Source organism: Piliocolobus tephrosceles, chromosome 18, assembly GCF_002776525.5.
Source record: "Piliocolobus tephrosceles isolate RC106 chromosome 18, ASM277652v3, whole genome shotgun sequence".
Lineage (NCBI taxonomy): Eukaryota > Metazoa > Chordata > Mammalia > Primates > Cercopithecidae > Piliocolobus > Piliocolobus tephrosceles.
The window spans coordinates 67,046,975-67,067,409 of NC_045451.1; the positions used below are offsets into that span (position 1 = coordinate 67,046,975).

Here is a 20,435-nt window from a genome sequence, read left to right on the forward strand (position 1 = left end):
ACCTACTGTGTACTCGGCTCTATGGGCACAAAAGGCAACAAAATTGTCTACGACACTTCCCTCCCGAGCTTTAAAATCTACTGGAGAGGGATCAAATAATCTGAAATATAATTGCAAACCATACTAAGTAAGTGCTTTCACAGAATACAAGCCCCTGAGAGCACAGAATAGGAGCCCAAGACTTGTCTGAGAAATCAGGAAAAGCTTCCCTGACAAGTGACATGGAAGTCAGAGCTTTTAGCAATACATGTACCTATAATTAGGCAAAAGAAGGACTTGGAGAGGGAGAGGAGGGATGTTTCAGGCAGAAAGGATGGCAGATACAAGGCTTCCACAGCAGGACCTCAAACAAGGCCAGCACTGTGGGAGCAGGAAGGAAGAAGGGACACATTGCAGAAGATGAGGCTCAGGAGACTGCAAAGGGCCAGATGCTTCAGAGCTTGAAGGCCTTAGGAAGGATTTTGCCCACATCCTATCCTACAGGCAATGGGAAGCACCAGAAAGGTTTTAAGCAAAGGAAAGGTAGGGAGGTGGACAGGATCAGGCTCATATTCTGAAAAGAACAATGTAGCTGGTATTGTGCACCTGGATTAGGGAGTACCAAGAGCAGGCCTGGGGAGATCAACTGCAAAGTCTAAGCAAGGGATGACAGCTTGGACTCAAGTGGTACAGGGAAGATGAAAATAAATGGACAGATGAGAAATATTCCATAAACAGAAGCAACAGCCTCCCTTGTCAGACTGCCCAAGGGAAGTAAAAAAAGAAAAAGTCCCTTGAACCTCCAGGCAGCCCCCGAGGTCCTGGCTTGCGCAGCTGATGGGCAGCGCATTGCCCATCAGCTGAGCTTGGGAGCAACGCCTCCTCTCCAAGACCCACGGGTACACGCTTTCCTAAGATGAGACTGACTTTAAATCTAGCATGTAAGAGCCCTTTCATCCCAAAATAATTAACACATTTCTCATGCTTTCTGAAAGTTTGTATATTTTTATAATCCTATATATCTTTTAAATCTGTTCAACTTACTAAAGGCCAAGCACATGCCTCTGTCATTTTCCCTTGCTCTTCACTTTCATCAGGAGAGTCACAAACTATTGGCAAAAATCTATTTTCACTTAAAGTGCTTTTTGAAAAAGTTATTTTCTACACATAGCTGTTTCCGGTTATGTAAGAAAAGAAAAACCAAATGAGTTTTTAAAGGTTTAAACTTCACCTCTGACTACTCCTGAAAGAAAAATAAGTTCTTTCCTAAGCAGGATAAAAATACTAAAGGAAATGCTTCACCTAATGTTACTTCTCTAAATAGTTTTACAAACAGTCCTATAGGAACCTCCTAAGCAAAATGCGAGTATCTATACCAAAAAGAGCCTCAAAGTTATTTTAAAAGCTAATAAATTCCTTATTTAAGCTGTTCCAAAAAAATACCATTTATTAGTGTCTCCCTGGAGTCAAACATATTACAAACATTTTCTCATTTAATCTTGACAATTTTATGCGGTAAAATATATTATCTATTACTCTCATTTCACAAGCAAGAGAATTGAGGCATAGAGAAGCTAAGTATAATCACTTGTTGGAAGTCACAACATGGCCAATTAAGTGGCAAAACCAAAATTCAAACAAGGTCTGTTTGATTCTAAGCACACACCCTCTACACTTCCTTTCAAATATAAAAAGAAGTCACTCTTCAGAAAGAATAACTAGAAGTTCAGATTTCTAAAAGGTAACATTTACCCGGGGCTGAAGACAAAACCATGGCTGAATAACCGAAGTCTGGGCTATCATTCTCTACGTATGTGGCCCCGGCAGCCATGCATTGCCCTAAACATTAGGGAAGTTTCTGTGCATTGCACTATAATGCTTTAATTGTGAGTTAGATGCTGTCTTAGAGGAAAATCTTTGCTGTTGTTGTTTAGTATCATTCAATTGTGCATACGAAGTCAGGAGAAAAATAAGATTCCAGCAGTGAACATTCATTTCCAAGTGAATTTTTAAGGAAATAATGTATTCTACAAAGTGAGCTACCATACAAATACAGCTCCGTGCTTACACACTGAAATAACAGCAATTCAGCAAAATAGCAAAGCCACATCACCAATTCCTATCTCCTTCCTGCTGCAGAGGGAAATCCACAGGGGCTCTCCGGAGGCCCACGTCAGACCCACCAGACTCAAAACACGACCAGACTCAAAACACGACCTAAACACGACCATCACGTGACTGTCCCTCATGGGAAAGTCGAAGCCAAAGAGGAAGCCAAGCAAAAGGGCCAGGAGGAGGAACAGGCCGGCAGCTCAACCAGCGAGGCGGGAGGCAGGCACTCAGCTCCCTCGCGGGCTCCCAGACGGCCGCAGCGCCGCCACCTGGAGGGGACGCACAGGCAGGCTGCGCACGCAGGCTCCTTCCAAGCCCCCGGTCGCTTTTCTTCCACAACAGGCTCTCCTCCGGGTCCTCTGTGCTCTTCTTCAGGGCAGTATCCTATTCTGCCTCATCCTCTCGGCCTTCTCCTTTCCCTTCTCTTTCCCTCCTGACCGATTCTATGATCCCACGCTGAAGTCATTCTTGCAACAGAGCAAGGTGGGAGGACAGGGGTGGAGACGGGTAGAGTGACCTTGGCCCTGAGCCCGTTGGAGGAGCCCAAACTGGTAAGAGGGCATCTGCCCAGGGGCTGCCCAGCGTGGGCAGTCGGAGCCCAGAAGGGGGAGGGAAAACATCCACAAGTTGGGGAGTCGGCACAGGCATCACAGCCTGGCAGGGCGGCCTGGCATGGGCGGGGGCGGGAATTAACCCTAAACAAGGAGTTGAGGGCACCCACCTGGAGGCTGACCCAGTAAGGGGAGTCCAGTGTCCAGAGAGCGTCGAGAGGGCGGCTTCTGTGGGGCAACCTGGTGCGGTATTAACACCCACTCAGGGTGAGGAGGCGTCTGCAAAGGGGTGGCCTCTGCCAGCTCTTGGAGCAAAGGAGCTTGAGGGTGGCATCCACAGGGAGGTAGTCGGATGGTGGAGCCCAAGTGGGATGAGGTGGCCATGGGTACCAGGGAGGGGTTGGTGGCAGCACTGAAGGATGGTGGGGGCACTGAACAAATAAGCAACTATACGACTAAGGGGAACAGAGCCACGTTTCTCACTGTCAAAGACTGGGATTCAAATATACAAAGACGGAGAACTGTTAATAGAACGAATCCTGTGGGATGGGACTGGAATTGGAAGTATCACTGTTAATTCCGATTTCAGTATGAGACTTCAATATGTAGATGCACCTATATGAAAATAGTGCTATGAAGTGTGTGTGTGTGTGTGTGTGTGTGTGTGTGTGTGTGTGTGTGTACGCGCACAAAGCAATTTGTAAGTATACGTGAAAGTAATCATATAAATTGGGTCATTCTTCTCATTCCCAACTAAAACAGAGCTAAGAAGTCAGGGAAAAAGCACTCAGGGCACATGCCATTGCTCCAAAGATGTAGCTCTCTGCAAGCCCTGCTGCTGAAGCCACCTGCTATAACCTAAGACCAGCTTTGCCTGATGGATCCTGAAGCAAGCTGCTGGGACTCTAAGACTGGTTTTACCCACCCTGTTGTTCGCCAATCAGAGCTTGCCAGCTCCCCAAATCTTTACTAGTAACAATGAACTTTTTTTAAAAAAGTATTACTATTATTTTATTTACTTATTTATTTTTTCCTGAGACAAGAGTCTTGCTCTGTTACCAGGCTGGAGTGCAGTGGCGTGATTTCGGCTCACTGCAGCCTCCGCCTCTTGGGTTCAAGCGATTCTTCTGCCTCAGCCTCCTGAGTAGCTGGGATAACAGGTGCGTGCCACCATGCCCAGCTAATTTTTGTATTTCTAGGAGAGACGGGGTTTCACCATGTTGGCCATGCTGGTCTCGATTTCTTGACCTCGTGATCCGCCCGCCTTGGCCTCTCAAAGTGCTGGGATTACAGGCGTGAGCTACCACGCCCCACCTGAACTTTCTTTCAAAACAATACCTAACCTTTCCCCTTCTTATAAAACCTCCAGCCCGGCTCGGTGGCTCACGCCTGTAATCCCAGCACTTTGGGAGGCCAAGGCGGGCAGATCTCTTGAGGTCTGGACTTTGAGAACAGCCTTGCCAACATGGTGAAACCCCACCTCTACTAAAAATACAAGAATTAGCCGGGGGCGGTGGCTCACGCCTGTAATCCCTGCACTTTGGGAGGCCGAAGTGGGTGGATCACGAGGTTAGGAGATCGAGGCCATCCTGACTAACACGGTGAAACCCCGTCTCTACCAAAAACACACAAAAATTAGCCGGGTGTGGTGGCGGGCGCCTGTAGTCCCAGCTACTCAGGAGGCTGAGTCAGGAGAATGGCGTGAACCCGGGAGACGGAGCTTGCAGTGAGCCGAGATCACGCCACTGCACTCCAGCCTGGGCGACAGAGCGAGACTCTATCTCAAAAACAAACAAACAGATACATACAAGAATTAGCTGGACATGGTGGCATGCACCTGTAATCCCAGCTACTCAGGAGGCTGAGGCGGAAGAATCGCTTGAACCCAGGAGGCACAGGTGCAGTGAGCCGAGATCACGCCACTGCACTGGCCTGGGCCACAGAGCAAGATTCCTCCTATTTGAGAGGCGTCTTTCCCCTCTGGTTGAAGCTCTGTTCACAAGGGTTCTTTCCATCAGAGAGGTGAATGAAGTAATTTTTCAGCCTTCAGACTGAGGCTTCATGAAGGAACTTTTTCCCCTTCAATTGAAGAAGGCAACTTATGGTCCTTCTTGGTAAGTCTGTATTTTCTTTTCCATAGGCGCTTGCATATTAATTTGACTTTTGTGTATTCGGTGCTTGCATTTTCATTGGCTTTTGTGTATTCGGCATTAAACTGAATCACCTAGATAAATTTAGTCATAAATAGGCTTTCAAAGTTCAAAGGCATGCCAAGCTATTTCCTAGGACTCCAGCTGATAGCATGTTCAAACATTATAGGGATCATTTAAACAGGCTGTTTTTCTTTAAACTAAAAGGCCACAGCTATAAAATTATACACTCCAAATAAGACTCATATCTCAATTGATACACGAAGCTCCACAAAAAAAAAAAAAAAAAAAAAAAAAAAAAGACTCAAAAACTGCCTCACTACAAAAGACTGTCTTAAGGCTGACTCCTTCTTCTCTGGTGTTTTCCTCGCCCTTCCTAAAATCCTAAAATTTCTCCTCTTTCTCCTTCTCTAAACTCAACTCCCTTTTTCCAAAACTCCTCAGCTATTCTGGCATACTATACAAGCAAGACACTTAAAAGCCAGCAGATAGAGAAGAAAATCATTTCGATCGCTGTGCTGTTTCTTAAAAGCAAAAGGTGAAACTCCCATGTAAATAACACCCTCTCTGCACTAAAAGGAATAGCAACATTCTTGTCTCCAAGGACAAAGAATCAAGACCAAGAAAACACTATGCAGACCTTGGTAGGCTAACTCTTAGCTTGTGGGCCTCCCCATATCATTCAGTCACATTTCACTATTGACTATCCTTTTTCTAATGCAGGATATTAGTATCTGATTCAAACTGCTTTATCCAGAATTTGGTTCACAGCCTTTTAAGATTTCCTATTTAAAGAAATCTTACCCTGGGCAACATAATGAGACCCTGTCTCTACAAAAATTTAGAAATTCGCCAGGTATGGTGGCTACATGCCTGTGGGCCCAGCTACTCGGGAGGCTGAGGCAGGAGGATCACTTGAGCCCAGGAGGTCAAGGCTACAGTGAGCTGTGGTTGCATCACTGCATTCCAGCCTGGGTGACAGAATGAGACTCTGTCTCAACAAAATAAAAGAGAAACCTTAAAGTTTAACCCCATCCCATTTTGTCAGAAAAATAATCTGGATCCAACTGTCTTTTGTAAACTGGTGAGTGTACATGTTTTATAATCTCATAACTAAAATTCTAAAATAAAAGCTATATAATCTTTATGTGTATGTACATGTATTTACAATGTGTTTATGCATATGTACATGTATTATGTTGTATGCTGTGTCAACACAATAAAATCTGGCATAGTCATCAAGAAATCCCTTAAGAAATTTTATTCCAATTGATTTAAATAAATGAGTGCCCATATAAAATATATGCTAATTAACCCAAATGTTTATTTTTAGTTCACATGACTTAAGTAAATCTTTGATAAATTAGAAATATCTTCAAAATTGTCAACATATAGTTTTGCCTGAGCTTACTGGTCAGACAGTAAACATCTGCTGAATGTTTGAAGGTCACAAACCTATGAACTCAGCCTAAAACAAAATGACCTTGTTTATGCAATTCTTTGATAAATAAGATCAATTTAATATTGTTGATTTAATAAAAACAGCTATCTTTTGAGTTATCATTAAGATACCCATGTATTCAACTTAAAAGTTTTACTTAGGTAAATACCTGGTATTAACAGGGTATAAAATTGGTTAATTAAAAAAAAAACTTGAAATAATAACTAGCTCTAATATCTCACTTGTCATAAGTAATCCAGGTATCATAATTTTAAAAATAAATGTTAGGCAATTGTAAATGGAATACAGTTTACAAATGAAATTTTCATACAATTTAAAATACTAAATTTATATTATTGTTAAATAATAAATCATTAAGTTTCTGGGTCACATCCAAATAAGATAAAAAATGAAACAAATTGTTGAATAAATATAAATCCCTTCTTGCCTCCTTAAATTTTATACAAAGACCAAATATACTTAGCTCTAATCATCAAAATATAAATTTAAAAGAAAAAAATTTGTATGAGAAAGAATCTTATGTAGTAAATTGTTGTCCTAAGATAAAATGATGGTTGTCCCAAAGTTTTTTTAAAAAGAGAAAAATTGTAGGACTGAGACTGAGGGTTAGGGAAAATAATAAAGGTCTAAACAAGTCAAAAAAGATTTATAAAGAATGGGTCTTAGGTAGGACGTTTTATGCGTGACAGGGTTTAAAGAGATTGGGAAAAATTTGCTCATTTTTCTAAAATTTCTAAAAATTAAACGTTAGTGTGAGGGGTGCACTGATATAGGACCAGAGTCTAGTCCTCTATATTTAAAACCAGGTTTTTTTGAAGTATTGATCTGCTGTTTTAAAAATTACAAGAAGTTTTGGTTTTTATTTATAAAATCTGTTTAATGGCATCTTCTAAACCGCACGGTTCCTATTCCTAACACATTTCTTCGTAAGATCCATTTAGTTTCCTAGTTTCAGGTTTACAATGTTGTCCTCTTCATTTAAAATGGTAATTTGATTTCTTCAGGTAAAGTTTTCCTTTTGAAATTTCTCAGATTCCTATCTCAGAGGTTAATCTTTGCTGTATCTCACTGCCTGTGATTCACAGGTCATACAGCATCGCCTTCAGCTTTTCCTCTCCTTCAGAAGGACTGAGGTGATAACTCTCTACTTCAACTTTTTTTTTTCAGATCCTGTAACTTTTCAGTACAATTCTAACTCAGCTGTTGTGGCCTGACAGTTAAATGTTTATCTTGAAGGCCTAGAAAAGCAATGTTTTCCTGCAGTATAACTTGATTCTGTCCTCATGAGTTGCTACACCCATAACGTTGGACACATTTTTTCTGTGTCTGATCAAGTAACCTTTCATCAGGTTTCACTTAGAGGTTATCTTTTTGTTTGTTTGTTTGTTTTGTTTTTGTTTGTTTGAGACAAGGACTTGTTCTGTTGCCTAGGCTTGAGTGCAATGGTGTGATCATAACCCACAGCTTCAGCCTCTTGAGCTCAAGCAATCCTCTGGCCACAGCCTCCTGAGCGGCTGGGACCACAGACACATGCCACCACACCAGACTGATTTTGTTTATTTGGTGTAGAGACGAGGTTCCACTAGGTTGCCCAGGCTAATCACCTGGGCTCAAACGATCGTACCACCTGGATCTCCCAAAGTGCTTGGATTACAGGCATGAGGTGCCGTGCCCAGCCTACTTCCAGGTTATCTAAATGAGCTTCCTCGAAAAAGGAACAATCAGACTGCAGAAGGTTTTTCTTTACCTTTTTGGTAGCTTGCCTAAGAACCAGAGTTTATGTTTATATATGAAATTATGAAGTATAATTTCCTGTGTTGCCTTTATTAGGTTTTTGATTACATGAAAACAAAACAAAACAAAACAAAAAAACAAAAACTACGCTTTGAAAGAACTAAGGATGTTTTCCATTTAATTCTCTGTATTGCTTTTTACAGCGTTTTGATTATCACTATAACTACATGAATGACTTTAATTTTACAAGTGAACTGACTGAAATTCCCTTTTTTTTTTTTTTCTTTTTTTGAGACAGAGTCTCACACTATCATCCAGGCTGGAGAGCAGTGGTGCCATCTCAGCTCATTGCAACCTCCAACTCCCAGGTTCAAGCAATTCTCCTGCCTCAGCCTCCAAAGTAGCTGGGACTACAGGCATATGCCACCATGCCCAGCTAATTTTTGTGTTTTTAGTAGAGACAGGGTTTCATCATGTTGGCCACGCTTGTCTCAAACTCCTGACCTCAGTTGTTCCACCCGCCTCGGCCTCCCAAACTACTGGGATTACAGGCGTGAGCCACCACACCCAGCCAGCTGCAAGTTCTTGTTATCTACGTATGGTCTAGACTAGATCCTAAATTCTTCGAGATTCATCCCATCCAACTTTCTAACATAAAATTACTAAAAACAGGCACTGCTGTATTCTGAAGCCCTGTATAAACTTAAACTAGATAAATTTTAAGGAACAAGTCTTGTGCCTGATGTATATAGGCCACACAGAAAGTTCACCAAACTGCCCAAAGCCGTAACTAGAGACATTCAAATGGCAAACCAGGATGAGAAACTGACATTTTTCACATTGTAGACAGCTTTTATCAAGATATGGGAATAAGGCTCCCTACCATATGAGACTCTCGCCCCTTCTTCTACCTTTTTGACTTAATAAAATAATGCTGCAATTAAAATTTCACAATTAGTAAATGCTATAGGTAACCTGACAAACTCCAGCCTATGATATCCTTTTAGTTAATCTATTTGGCAACCTTGACAATATCCCTGACACAACTGTGTATTCAAATTGTCCTGCTGAACCCTTTAGCAGAGTTATCATTGTTTGCTTTAATTCAACCCAGTCAACCACAAAAGACCCCGAACAGCCAAAGCAATCCTGAGCAAAAAGAGCAAAGCTGGAGGCATCACATTACTGACTTCAACATTTACTATAAAACTATAGTAACCAAATCAGCATAGTACTGGCATAGAAACAGACACACAGACTGATGGAACACAATAGAGAACCCAGATATAAATCCATGCACTTATAGCCAACTTATCTTCAACAAAAGGCACCAAGAACATACAATGGGGAAAGGACATTCATTTCAATAAATGGTGCTGGGGAAACTGGATATCCATATGCAGAGGAAAGAAACTGGATCCCTATCTCTCACCATACACAGAAATCAAATAAAAATGGACTAAAGACGAAAATCTAAGACCTGAAACTATGAAACTACTAGAAGAAAACTTTGAAGAAATGCTCCAGAACATTAGTCTGGGCAAAGATTTTCTTTGTAAGACCCCAAAAGCACAGACAACCAAATCACAAATGGAGAAATGGAATTACACCAAGCTAAAAACTTTCTGTACAGCAAAAGAAACCATCAACAAAGTGAAGAGACAACCTACAGAATGGGAGAAAACATTTGCAAACTATCCATCTGACAAATATGTAAAGGAGCTCAAGCAATTCAACACCACTAACATAGCTAGAAGAGAGTAATTCAAATATTTCTAAGCATGAAGACATATTTAAAGTGATGGATATCTCCAGTATACTAATTTTGATTTTTACAAATTATATTAATCTATTAAATTATCACATGTACTATAAACTACGTACATGCAATATGCATCAATTAAAAATAAAAAAATAAATTCAAGACAGTCATAAAATGCTACTCAATGGCTACAATAGGTTTCACCAAGTTTCTCCCATGGTGTTTCGGTTTCTTTAGTTGATTACTTTCAGAAATCGGTTTGAGATTTTGAATCATTATTCAAACTGGATTTATTATGTTGTTGCTAATTATGTTTTGCATTATGAGTTCTATACATTGTTCTCATTTCCTGTCTAATATTTGTAAAGTCAGCTCTCCTAATAGAATAATGCTAGCTCAACACCTGCAGATGACTGCTGATGCCTATGAAACTGACAAGCAGTAATTTGATGCTGGATTCCAAACAAATCTCAGAAAATTTTTCCTTCTGGCCTCTTTATTACTCAGATATGGCCCAGATCCCTGATATAGACCCCCATACCTTCCCCCCATTGTAGGACAGAGACAACTAGGACAGGTCCTAGTATCAAGGGACAATTAACCTAACTTCAAAATAGTTTGTCACCAATACTTTCAGAAAAAGATTTTGATCAAAGGGGGGAAATGCGAAAGCTGGTCACATAAACTGGGTCATTCTTGTCATAGCCAACTGAGACAGAGTCAAGAAGCCAGGAGGACAAAGTACTCAGGGCACACACCATTGCTCCAAGCATATTCATCTCTGGAAGCCTGGCTGCTGAAGCCACCTACTATAACCTGAAACCAGTTTTATTTAATGGCTGCTGAAACCACCTCCTCCAACTCTAAGACTAGTTTTACCCTCTGACATCACTCATCAGTCAGGGCTTGCTAGTTCCCCAAAAGTTTACTAGAGCCAGGAAACGTTCTTTTAAAACAATATCTAACATTTCTCCTTCTTATGAAACCTCCAACCTTCTCTTTGTTCTTCAGACATAACGAAGACCACCCAGTCTGTGTGTATACCCCAAACTATAATTCTTGCTTCCCAAATAAAACATTTTAATTATAGAAATTCATCTCTATATTTTACTCAACTTCAACATATAGACATCTGTTCATAAATACACAAACAGACTTTCCTTAGCTCTGTCCACTGAGAGGGCCTAGGAGCAATAACATCCTAATAGCAATGAACACACCTAGCCTTGGCCACATAAAAAGAGCCACAGCTCTTTAGAGAAATGACTGATTCAGTGTGTGGGGCAAGGAGAGTTCAAGATAAGCCTAAAACATCTTGTGTCAGAAAACACAGAAGTGCTCAAAGAATAATAGAAACAATCAAAAGGACACCAAAACCAGCTTGAAGGGGATTCACTGGCCAAACTGGGGACAACTTTAGCATCAAAATAATGAAAAAAAAAAAGGATTAAAATCCACTGAATAAAATAAGAAGCCATGAGTCCATAAAGAAATAAAAAGAAATTTGTTTTAAAAATGATATTTTTAGTTTTGAATTACCACCCTATAAAACACTTACTAATTCCAAAGGAAAAATTGTGACTTTATAGTGGAAAAACCTGGAAGACACTACCTTAATCAAGAAATCAAAGTTATCCTCATAAATGGAACATGCCAAAATCTGTGTCATCTACTATGAAACAGTGGCGGGAGAAGCATCACTCCTGTGATATTTCCCCCAAGATACATAACCTGAATTTCATCATGAGGCAGGATCAGGCACATCCAAACTGAGAGACATTTTACCAAATAATTGGCCTGTAATCTTCAAGAGTGTCCAGGTCATGAAAGTTCAGGAAAGGCTGAGGAACCGTTCCAGACTGAGGAGACTGGATATACACAACAACTTAATGTGACATATGATTCTGAGCTGATCCTTTTACTATAAAGGATGTTACTGGAGTACCCGGTGAAACTTGAAATGAGGCCTGAAGCTTGGATGGCAGTAATGTGTCAATGCTAAGTTCCTGCTTGGAAAGGTTGGCTGTACTGTGGTTGAGCAGGGCATGTTCTTATTTGTAGGAAATACATAATCATGTACTGGGAGTGATGAGGTATCAGATTGACAACTTACTCTCTCATTCAGGAATAAAAAAAAATCTTTGTCCTGTACTTGCAGGCTTTTTTAATAAGTTTGATATAAAAAGTTTCCAATCTTTACAAAATATAAATTAAAAAAGGAGAACAAGAGTACTCTGTGGCACTGAGAGAGAGAGCCCAGGGAGATGAAGCAGTCATGTAAAATAGGCATGTCAGCAAATGAGCTCGTGGTCCAAATATTTCACATGAAAAGTTTAGGTCTGAGCGAACATTAAAATGCCCCAAAGTGGCAGCTTCAACTGCAGCAGCAAAAGGTAATTACGCTGAGCAAAAATCAAATGTGCTTTAAAAAATCAAGCACGGTAACGAAAAGAATCCTTTGATTCAAACTCAAAATGAAACAGAAACCTCTGGCTTTAGGAAGAGAATGAGCAAAACCCACAGGAACGAAGATGGGGACGTTTACTCAGCAGGAGATGGTGTCTGGCCACCAGCAGGCCCTCCCTACGTAAGTGCACTGCCTACAGGGCTTGAAGCCTTCACAGATGTCTCCACTAGAACTAAGTGCTGCTCTGTGACATTGTCTTTTTGCTCAATCCATCAAAAAAACAGAGTACTCAGTCCCTTTTCCAGAGTTCAGCACTCTTATTATCCACCAGGGACCTCTAATCACAGATGTAGGAGAGACTTAGTATTGTCTTCAGAGGGGGTTCCTCTGTAGGATGGCATGAAGACACTCATAATCTGAAGGCGTCACAGGAAGTTATTTAATAAGGCAAAATTTTTAACATGGTGTTTGCTTTCATATATTAAAGAATTCCTCCTGGCACGTAAAAACTGTCTTCATAAAACAGCCTTTATGAGGCCAGGTGTGGTGGTTCAAACTTGTAATCCCAGCATTTTGGGAGGCCATTATGGACAGATCATGAGGTCAGGAGTTTGTTACCAGCCTGGATAACACAGTGAAACCCCATTTCTACTAAAAATACAAAAATTATCTGGGCATGGTGGTGGACACCTGTAATCCCAACTACTTGGGAGGCTGAGACAGGGGAATTGCTTGAACCCAGGAGGCGGAAGTTGCAGTGAGCCAGGATCGTGCCACTGCACTCCAACCTGGGCAGCAAGAGTGAAACTGTGTCTCAAAAAAATATATATATATATACACACACATGTACACATGTATATATGTATATATATGCATATATGTGTGTGTGTGTATGTGTGTGTGTGTGTGTGTGTGTATATATATATATATCCTTTATGAATACAAGCACTTGTCCTGTCTTTGTGCTTTACACAGTTTGATTCCTTGATGCCATTATTGGTTGACTCCAGGAAGAAAATGAACATGTTCCTTCCCTTTATAAGCATCTTTATTCCCAGCACAAATTCACCCAAAAGGGACAGAATCCCATGGAGGACGGCGGGGGGCCTTAAATCAGAAAAGTTGAAAGCTTAGTTCATTTATAAACCAGTATCAAGAGCAAAGAAATTATCTGAAAATACATACTGAAAACTACTTGTTAGAAAGTAGTGTTTTCATTAAAATGCATGTGGAGGCTTCAATTACTGAAGTGCCCCTGCAAAACGTTCTTTACTTAGAAAGAAGTCCCCTGTTAATCCTCCACTGAGTGTCATGGCTCAGTGGAAATATAATTCTTTAGGTTCAGAGTAGCTGATATGGGTTGGATCTGTGTCCCCACAAAATCTCATGTACAACTGTAATCTCCATTGCTGAAGGTGGGGCCTGGTGGGAGGCGACTGGATCATGGGGGCAGAGTTCTCACGCACGGTTCAGCCTAAATAACTGTTTACTTAATGATAGTAAATGGCATCTGTATTAATAGGAATTGAATAAAGTAAAACTGATTTGGTTTTCCCCTTTTTATTGTTGATACCCATTCTTAGGTAAGGAATTACCTCAGTGGGAATGGACAGGTCCTGCACAAAGTTTAGAAAATGCCGACATTAGATCCACTGACATATAATTACTTTGCAAGAAAATGCTTCTGTCATTACACCCAGGAAGTAAACTAGCTTCTGCAACAAAAGACTCCAGGATAATATTCAAGGAATCATCTTTGAAGCTTGTAGAATCATTTAATAAGCCATATCCCCCAGCACCAAAACTACTCCCTGGTAATAAGTTAAGCACTTTTAGAAGCTGCCCTTCTTCAGACCTTTTAGCTAATTAATACTCTAGAGCTTTAGTAAATTACGACTTCAGTGTAGTAAATGATAGATTTTATTGGTCTGATTGGACATAATTCTATGCCTTTTTAAAAGACATCTAACTTAGGAGAATTGGCATATTATATAACTGAATTTTTTTTAAAAACCAAATTTTCCTAGGATATGCTGAGAAAAAATAAAATAGGGAGAAAAATACAAAATAAGAAAAGTTAAGAAGATAGTGAGGTTTTGAAGGAGTCAGCCAGAAGAAAGACTCTCCAGGCAGAGAAAGCACTTCTTCAGACAGTAAGTTCTCAACCGCATGTTCTGTACAGCTGCAGCGAAGCAGACAGGGGTCCTGGTGGCAGGTGACAAGTGCCAGGTGGTGAGGGGTCTCCAGCAACATTCTAGGGAAGGGGGTTGTGAGGCACTCTAGTAACAGAATTTCAGATAAATCTTAGTTGGGGAGGAGAGGATACGGAAAGATTGAAAAGTGACCAGGAACTAATCAAAGGTGGGGAGACATTAATTGATGAAACATGTCAAGAAGGACAAGTTGAGAAAAGGCATTTGGGTTGGAGTCAGAGATAAATGGGAGGGAGGAGTAAAGATGTCTCCAGGACTCTAGTTTGACTACAGGTTGATGATGGTGCTACAGGATGAGGGATTATAGGAGAAGCAGACTGACCACTGGGGAACAAAGGTGAGTTCAGTTTTAATGTCTAAGTCCATCTTCAAGTAGAAGAAAAATAAGAGCATGAAGGCTTCCATTGATTTGGGAGGTCCTTGGTTCCATTAATTAACACAATATTAGTGGCTATGAGGCACCGGTAAGGTACACAAGAATAGTTTCAGTGCAATGATGATTGTGGCCACAGATGGTGAGGACATGGTGAGTTGATGGCAGATGAGGAAATACTGCAGCTCTTAAGAAACTTAGATGCTACTGGCAACTTCTGGGCATGAGAGAACAAAACAAGAATATACAGTAGAAGAAACCTACATGCAATGCTAAATACAAGTGATGTTCTGGACTGTCTTGGAACAGAAAAAGGACATTAGCAGAAAAACTGGTGATATCTGAATGAAGTCTATAGTTTAGTAAATAGTGATGTACCAATGTTACTCAGTTCTGACAAATGTTGCATAGTCATCTAAGATGTTAATGTTAGGAGAAACTGGGTGACGGTACGCAGGACTATTTCTGCACTATATTTGCAACTTTTCTAAAATTTTTCCAAAAATTAAAGTTTACTTAGAAAAATCTAAGAACAGATATTCCAACAATACTCCCTATTCTACAAATTAAAGTTTTTAGTTCAGGAATTTCTGAATTTCTTTTTTAATAATATTTGTCTGATTACAACATGATTAAATATTAATTGTAATATAACAATTGGAAAATATACTTTTTATCTAACAATTTAGAGATAATAATTGTTAACATCTTTTCTTACTCTACAGATAAATGAATTCTATTTAGCCATCATTTAGACCAATCCCCTGGGGGTCTCTTCCCCTTAATATTTTATTATAAACTTTTCTCCTCGTGTAATTTAAATTTTTTCAAGGCATTTAAGTGACTATATACTTGTCTACACACAATGTTGTACCTATTCCTAAGTTGTTGGACATTTGAATTATTAATATTTCCAACATTTCATTATTTACAAATAGTACCACAATGACTATCACATGCATAAATGGAATGCACATGCTGATATCATTAGGAGAAATGTCAAAAAGTGGACTTGAAGGAAATGTTTACTCAGCACTTTTGGTAAATACTACCAGTATGTCCTCCAAAAAACAGAACCAAAGTCTACTCTCAGTAGCAGCATGCCAAGACTCAGTCTCCCCCGTCCCACCAGCAAAGAGTATGAGCAGTTCTTTTAAAATGTCATTAATTGGGTAAGGTAAAAAATATCATCACTACTTTTAAATTTATGTTTCTTTGCTTATCATCACTACTTTTAAATTTATGTTTCTTTGCTTTTTAATGAGACTATTTTTAATATATTCCTTTTTAGCCACTTTGATTTCTTCTCATCTAAATGACCTGTTTATGCCCTTTGCCTGTTTTTGGACTGAGATCTTATATATCTCATTTTTTTTTCTAATTCCTCTATCTATTATTGTCCTTTTATTAGCTATAGTTGTGGATAATATTTGCTAATTTGTTGTTTCCCTTTTAATCTTGTTTATTATGAGGTTCGTTAATGTACAGAGTTTAATTTAGATATGCATACATTTAATTTTCTTTTACAATTTCTTATATTCCTTTCATGTTTATAAAATCCTCACCGCCAGGGTCAGGCACGGTGGCTCACGCCTGTAATCCCGACACTTTGCCAGGCCAAGGCAGGTGGATCACCTGAGGTCAGGAGTTCGAGACCAGCCTGGCCAATATGGTGAAACCCCATCTCTACTACAATTACCAAAAATTAGCTGGGTGTGGTGGTGGGCACCTGTAATCCCAGCTACTCCGGAGGCTGAGGCAGGAGAATCACTGGAACCTTGGAGGTGGAAGTTGCAGTGAGCCGAGATTGTGCCATTGCACTCCAGCCTCAGCAACAAGAGGGAAACTCCATCTCAAAAAATAAATAAATAAAATAAAATAAAATAACAACCTCACTGCCCCAACACTCAACCAAATAAATATTAATACTGTGTTAGTTAAAAAGAGCACTTATACATTTAGAAGGAGAGAAGCCAGATCACTTGTTCAACTGAATAAATCAGTTGTTTTTATTTTAGCGATTCAAATGTAAAGGCATATAGGTCTGGGATTACATGGTGATTGGCAATACTAATTCTAAAATTTAATCACACACAATCATTAACAAGTAATACTGAAACAACCCTTCTCTTAGAGCTATCTTAGTTAAGATTTTAGAATTACTATGAATAGTTTATGTCAGAGTTTCCAAAAAAATCAAAAACTTAATCTCAGTATGACTATGTCAGGTGAGATCTAGTTCAGCCAGTCCCCAAGAACACAGAGGGGTGTCGTAGACACTATTAATACTTTAATTATTAGCAGTTATTTTTTTCCCCGCCCCATTTCTAATCAAGATTCCACTTTTCTCTGCCTTTGTGTTAATAGCTACAAAGAAAGAAGAATGTTAATGTAGAAAGAACATAAAGCAAACTGAGCACAGGCTTCAGAACTTGTTAGAGGTGGGTTCAAATTCTGCATCCACCACTAACTAGTTAAGTTTACCTCACATAAGTCAAATGGCCTCTTAAAGCTTCATCAGCCGTAACACAGGCTTCAGTATCAGTCGCACAGACTGGGCACTCAATAAAATGTTTTAAAAATGATTTCCAAAGAAACACATGCTTGTTATAAAATCACTACTAAGAATTAAGGTTTATTTTGCAATATAATTTTTTTTTTTGATACAGGATCTCACTTTGTGCCCCAGGCTTGAGTGCAGTGACAGGATCTTGGCTCACTGCAGCCTCGACCTCCTGGGTTCAAGCTATCCTCCTGCCTCAGCCCCACAAGTAGCTGGGACTACAGGCGCACACCACCACATCTGGTTAATTTTTTTGCATTTGTGGTAGAGATGGGGTTTCACCATGTTGCCAAGGCCGGTCCTGAACTCCTGAGCTCAAGAGATCCACCTGCCTTGGTCTCCCAAAGTGCTAGGATTATGGGCATGAGCCACCATGCCTGGCCTATTTTTCAACACAATTTTCTGTTCACATATAAATATATTATGTGCACATATACAGTTCTGTGGGGTTTTTGTTTAGTATTTTCTTTTGTTACTATTTCTAAGACATGAGGTAAGAGACTAAATCTATTTTGTTTTATAAGCAACCTCAATAAAAGATTAAACTATTTTCACGGAGAAAAATCCCCATTACAATGCTAGGACAATCAACAATTTGGAAATCAGTTCCTTTTTCCCACTGAAAATGGTAAAAATATAAATTACCTCAAAAAGCCCTCAAATCATCCAATTCTCATTACAACTAGCAGTTCATAGCATCTATATACACACGCCAAATCTCAACCTTTTTCTAAACATTTATTATGTTCTACAGCTGGGGAAAACAGGAACAATACAATATCAAATTTGAAGAGGAGTCAGCCACAGTGCGAACTTTTGACAGTGGACCATTAACTATAAAACAAGTCCAACAATGAAAAAACACAGCAAAAAGTTACTTTCTGTTAAAACTGAAAAGCTTCCAACTGGACCCTCCCAGACCTGTTAAAAACAACAAAAAGTAAATGAAACTGAAAAGCTATTTGAGATAAATATATACCTGGATGTAATAAAACTGTAAATACTAAATCAGAGAAGACTGTTAGTTTGAGGGACTGAATAGTTTTACATTGTTGGCCTCAGTCTGCTTTTCTTTTTCTAGAGTAAATGTTTCGACCACAGAATAAAAGAACCTAAAACAATTTACATTAGTGTGAAAATATAGCTGCAGGCGAGATACAACAACATCATAAATCACAACCTCTCTCTGAGAAGAAAAAAATTGTTTTAAAAAACCCCTGCTGTTAGGGCCAGGTACAGTCCAAACTCATTTCTTAAATCCCAGTGTTACGTAACTGAAGTACATTTTGATGGAACTGAACATCAAGTTATATAATTATCAAACTACTGCATTCTGTTTTGACTTTTCAGCAAAGAACATGACAGACCTGGGGACGCAGCAAGAGAAGAAAATAAATTGAAAGCACCACCCATTCGTTTATAATTTTAAAATAGCTTTTATTTTTAAAATCATCTAGGGAGAAAAATCACAAATTCTCAATATTGCATCCCAAGAGTAAGCCATAGAAAATGGTCTTTTAAAATCTCAATTCTTATTTGTCATTTTTTTCAAGGTATTTTTAGGTGTTTCCATTATTTAAAAACAGACACAAAAGCTTACTCAACAAAATGTTAAGGTACTTTAAAAGTTAATTAGAGGAGCATTATGATATGTATATGCTTCCTTTCCATAGACAATAGCACAAATGTTGTTGGACATTCTACTACATTTGATAAAAAATTTAGTAACAGCTGTCTGCTTGTATAGCAATAATCACAAAATATGTGGAACATATATTCCCAGAAAATCGCATCTTCATCTGTTGGCTTAAATTGAACGCATCAGAGAATTAGTTGAATATGAAAAGACTATTATCTAAAACCTATTGACGTATTAATAACCATAATGAGGAGTATTCACTTTAGGGCAAATGCACAATCTCCTCTAAAACATGACTTTAATACAATGCAATCATTAGAAGATCACATCAGTCTGGGAAAAGCTCACACAAAGGATTAATAAAAACCTAGATAGCATCTCTTTGTTTTCTTCTTCACAGAGAAAATTTACAAATACGTTGTTTTATTTAAAGCCTTTTTAAAAGGCAAATAAATGAGATAACAAGAGCTTCAGACATTTTTGAAACATATATTTGAAAACCTTAGATGACCCTGATAAAGTCTGCAGGAGTATGCAATACCCTGAATAAATGGTAGATACTATTATTACATATGTAAATTAGTAAACCTAAAACAACTAAGCAATGTAATAAAAATTCACTTCAAAGTTGTTCACCGTGAACTAACACTGTAAATATTGGTGATAATTACCGTGACTCAAAGGGATTGTGCCATCCTTGGGCTTCTTTTCTTCTTCAGCTTGCTCCTAGAATACAGAAAATGGAGTTTAGATGGTATTTCTGGACAATTTTTGGAAACACTGAAAACTAATGTTCATTTTTGCAGGAAGGAAGGTTATGAAGATCCTTGTCACTGAGGGGGACAATACACACAGTACTCAGAGCCTTCCCGTGGGTGCCCAGGAGGGACGCACATGATCCATTTGGATGTGGAAGGAATTCATTAAAAGTATTGTTTCTGGCTAAAATATAAGAGACAGGAAGCTTCAATAACAGTTAATATTGAGGTTGACACAGGTACCTTCTCTGAGTGGATCCCTGGGCCTGGCAGTCACACAGGAGTAGCTGACAGAAGAGGCTTGGTCCACGCTGAAGCCAAACCCTCCATCCTACTTTTGCTTTCAGCCTATCTGGGTCTACTACAGTTTGTAAGTACTCAGTTAAAATGCTTTAATTTTAACCAAACTGACCTTCATAGAATGGACAAGTGACTTCAAAGATTTCTGAAAAGAAACCATAAATTGTGTACGATGAGCAATACAAGCAGACGCAGCAAGCAAGACGGTGCAGCCTCTCCCCATGGCACAAGCAAGGCAGGCTCTAACTGCAACTCTCAAAGGAACACTTACTATTCAACGAAGACTAGGAAAGTGGCTTCTTTTATGAAAGATACGATAACAAAGAGCACTTTGAAAGTGGGTATCCAAATATGTGTCTTATTTACATCATTTTGTGGCCATCAAAATATATTCCATCTATTAAAAATGCATGGCCAGCCACGGTGGTTCAC

At 39.3% G+C, this 20,435-nt stretch overlaps 1 protein-coding gene across 2 annotated transcripts in view; it reads right to left on the reverse strand.

The window, feature by feature from the left end:
- The window catches only part of L3MBTL4 (L3MBTL histone methyl-lysine binding protein 4), a 417,980-nt gene that overhangs the window by 315,795 nt on the left and 81,750 nt on the right, over positions 1-20,435 (reverse strand). For both annotated transcript variants that reach the window (XM_023228495.2, XM_026456030.1), the window contains exon 4: positions 19,617-19,671. In XM_023228495.2, coding sequence (XP_023084263.1) covers positions 19,617-19,671 — 55 coding nt within the window. The remainder of the gene's footprint in view (positions 1-19,616; positions 19,672-20,435) is intronic.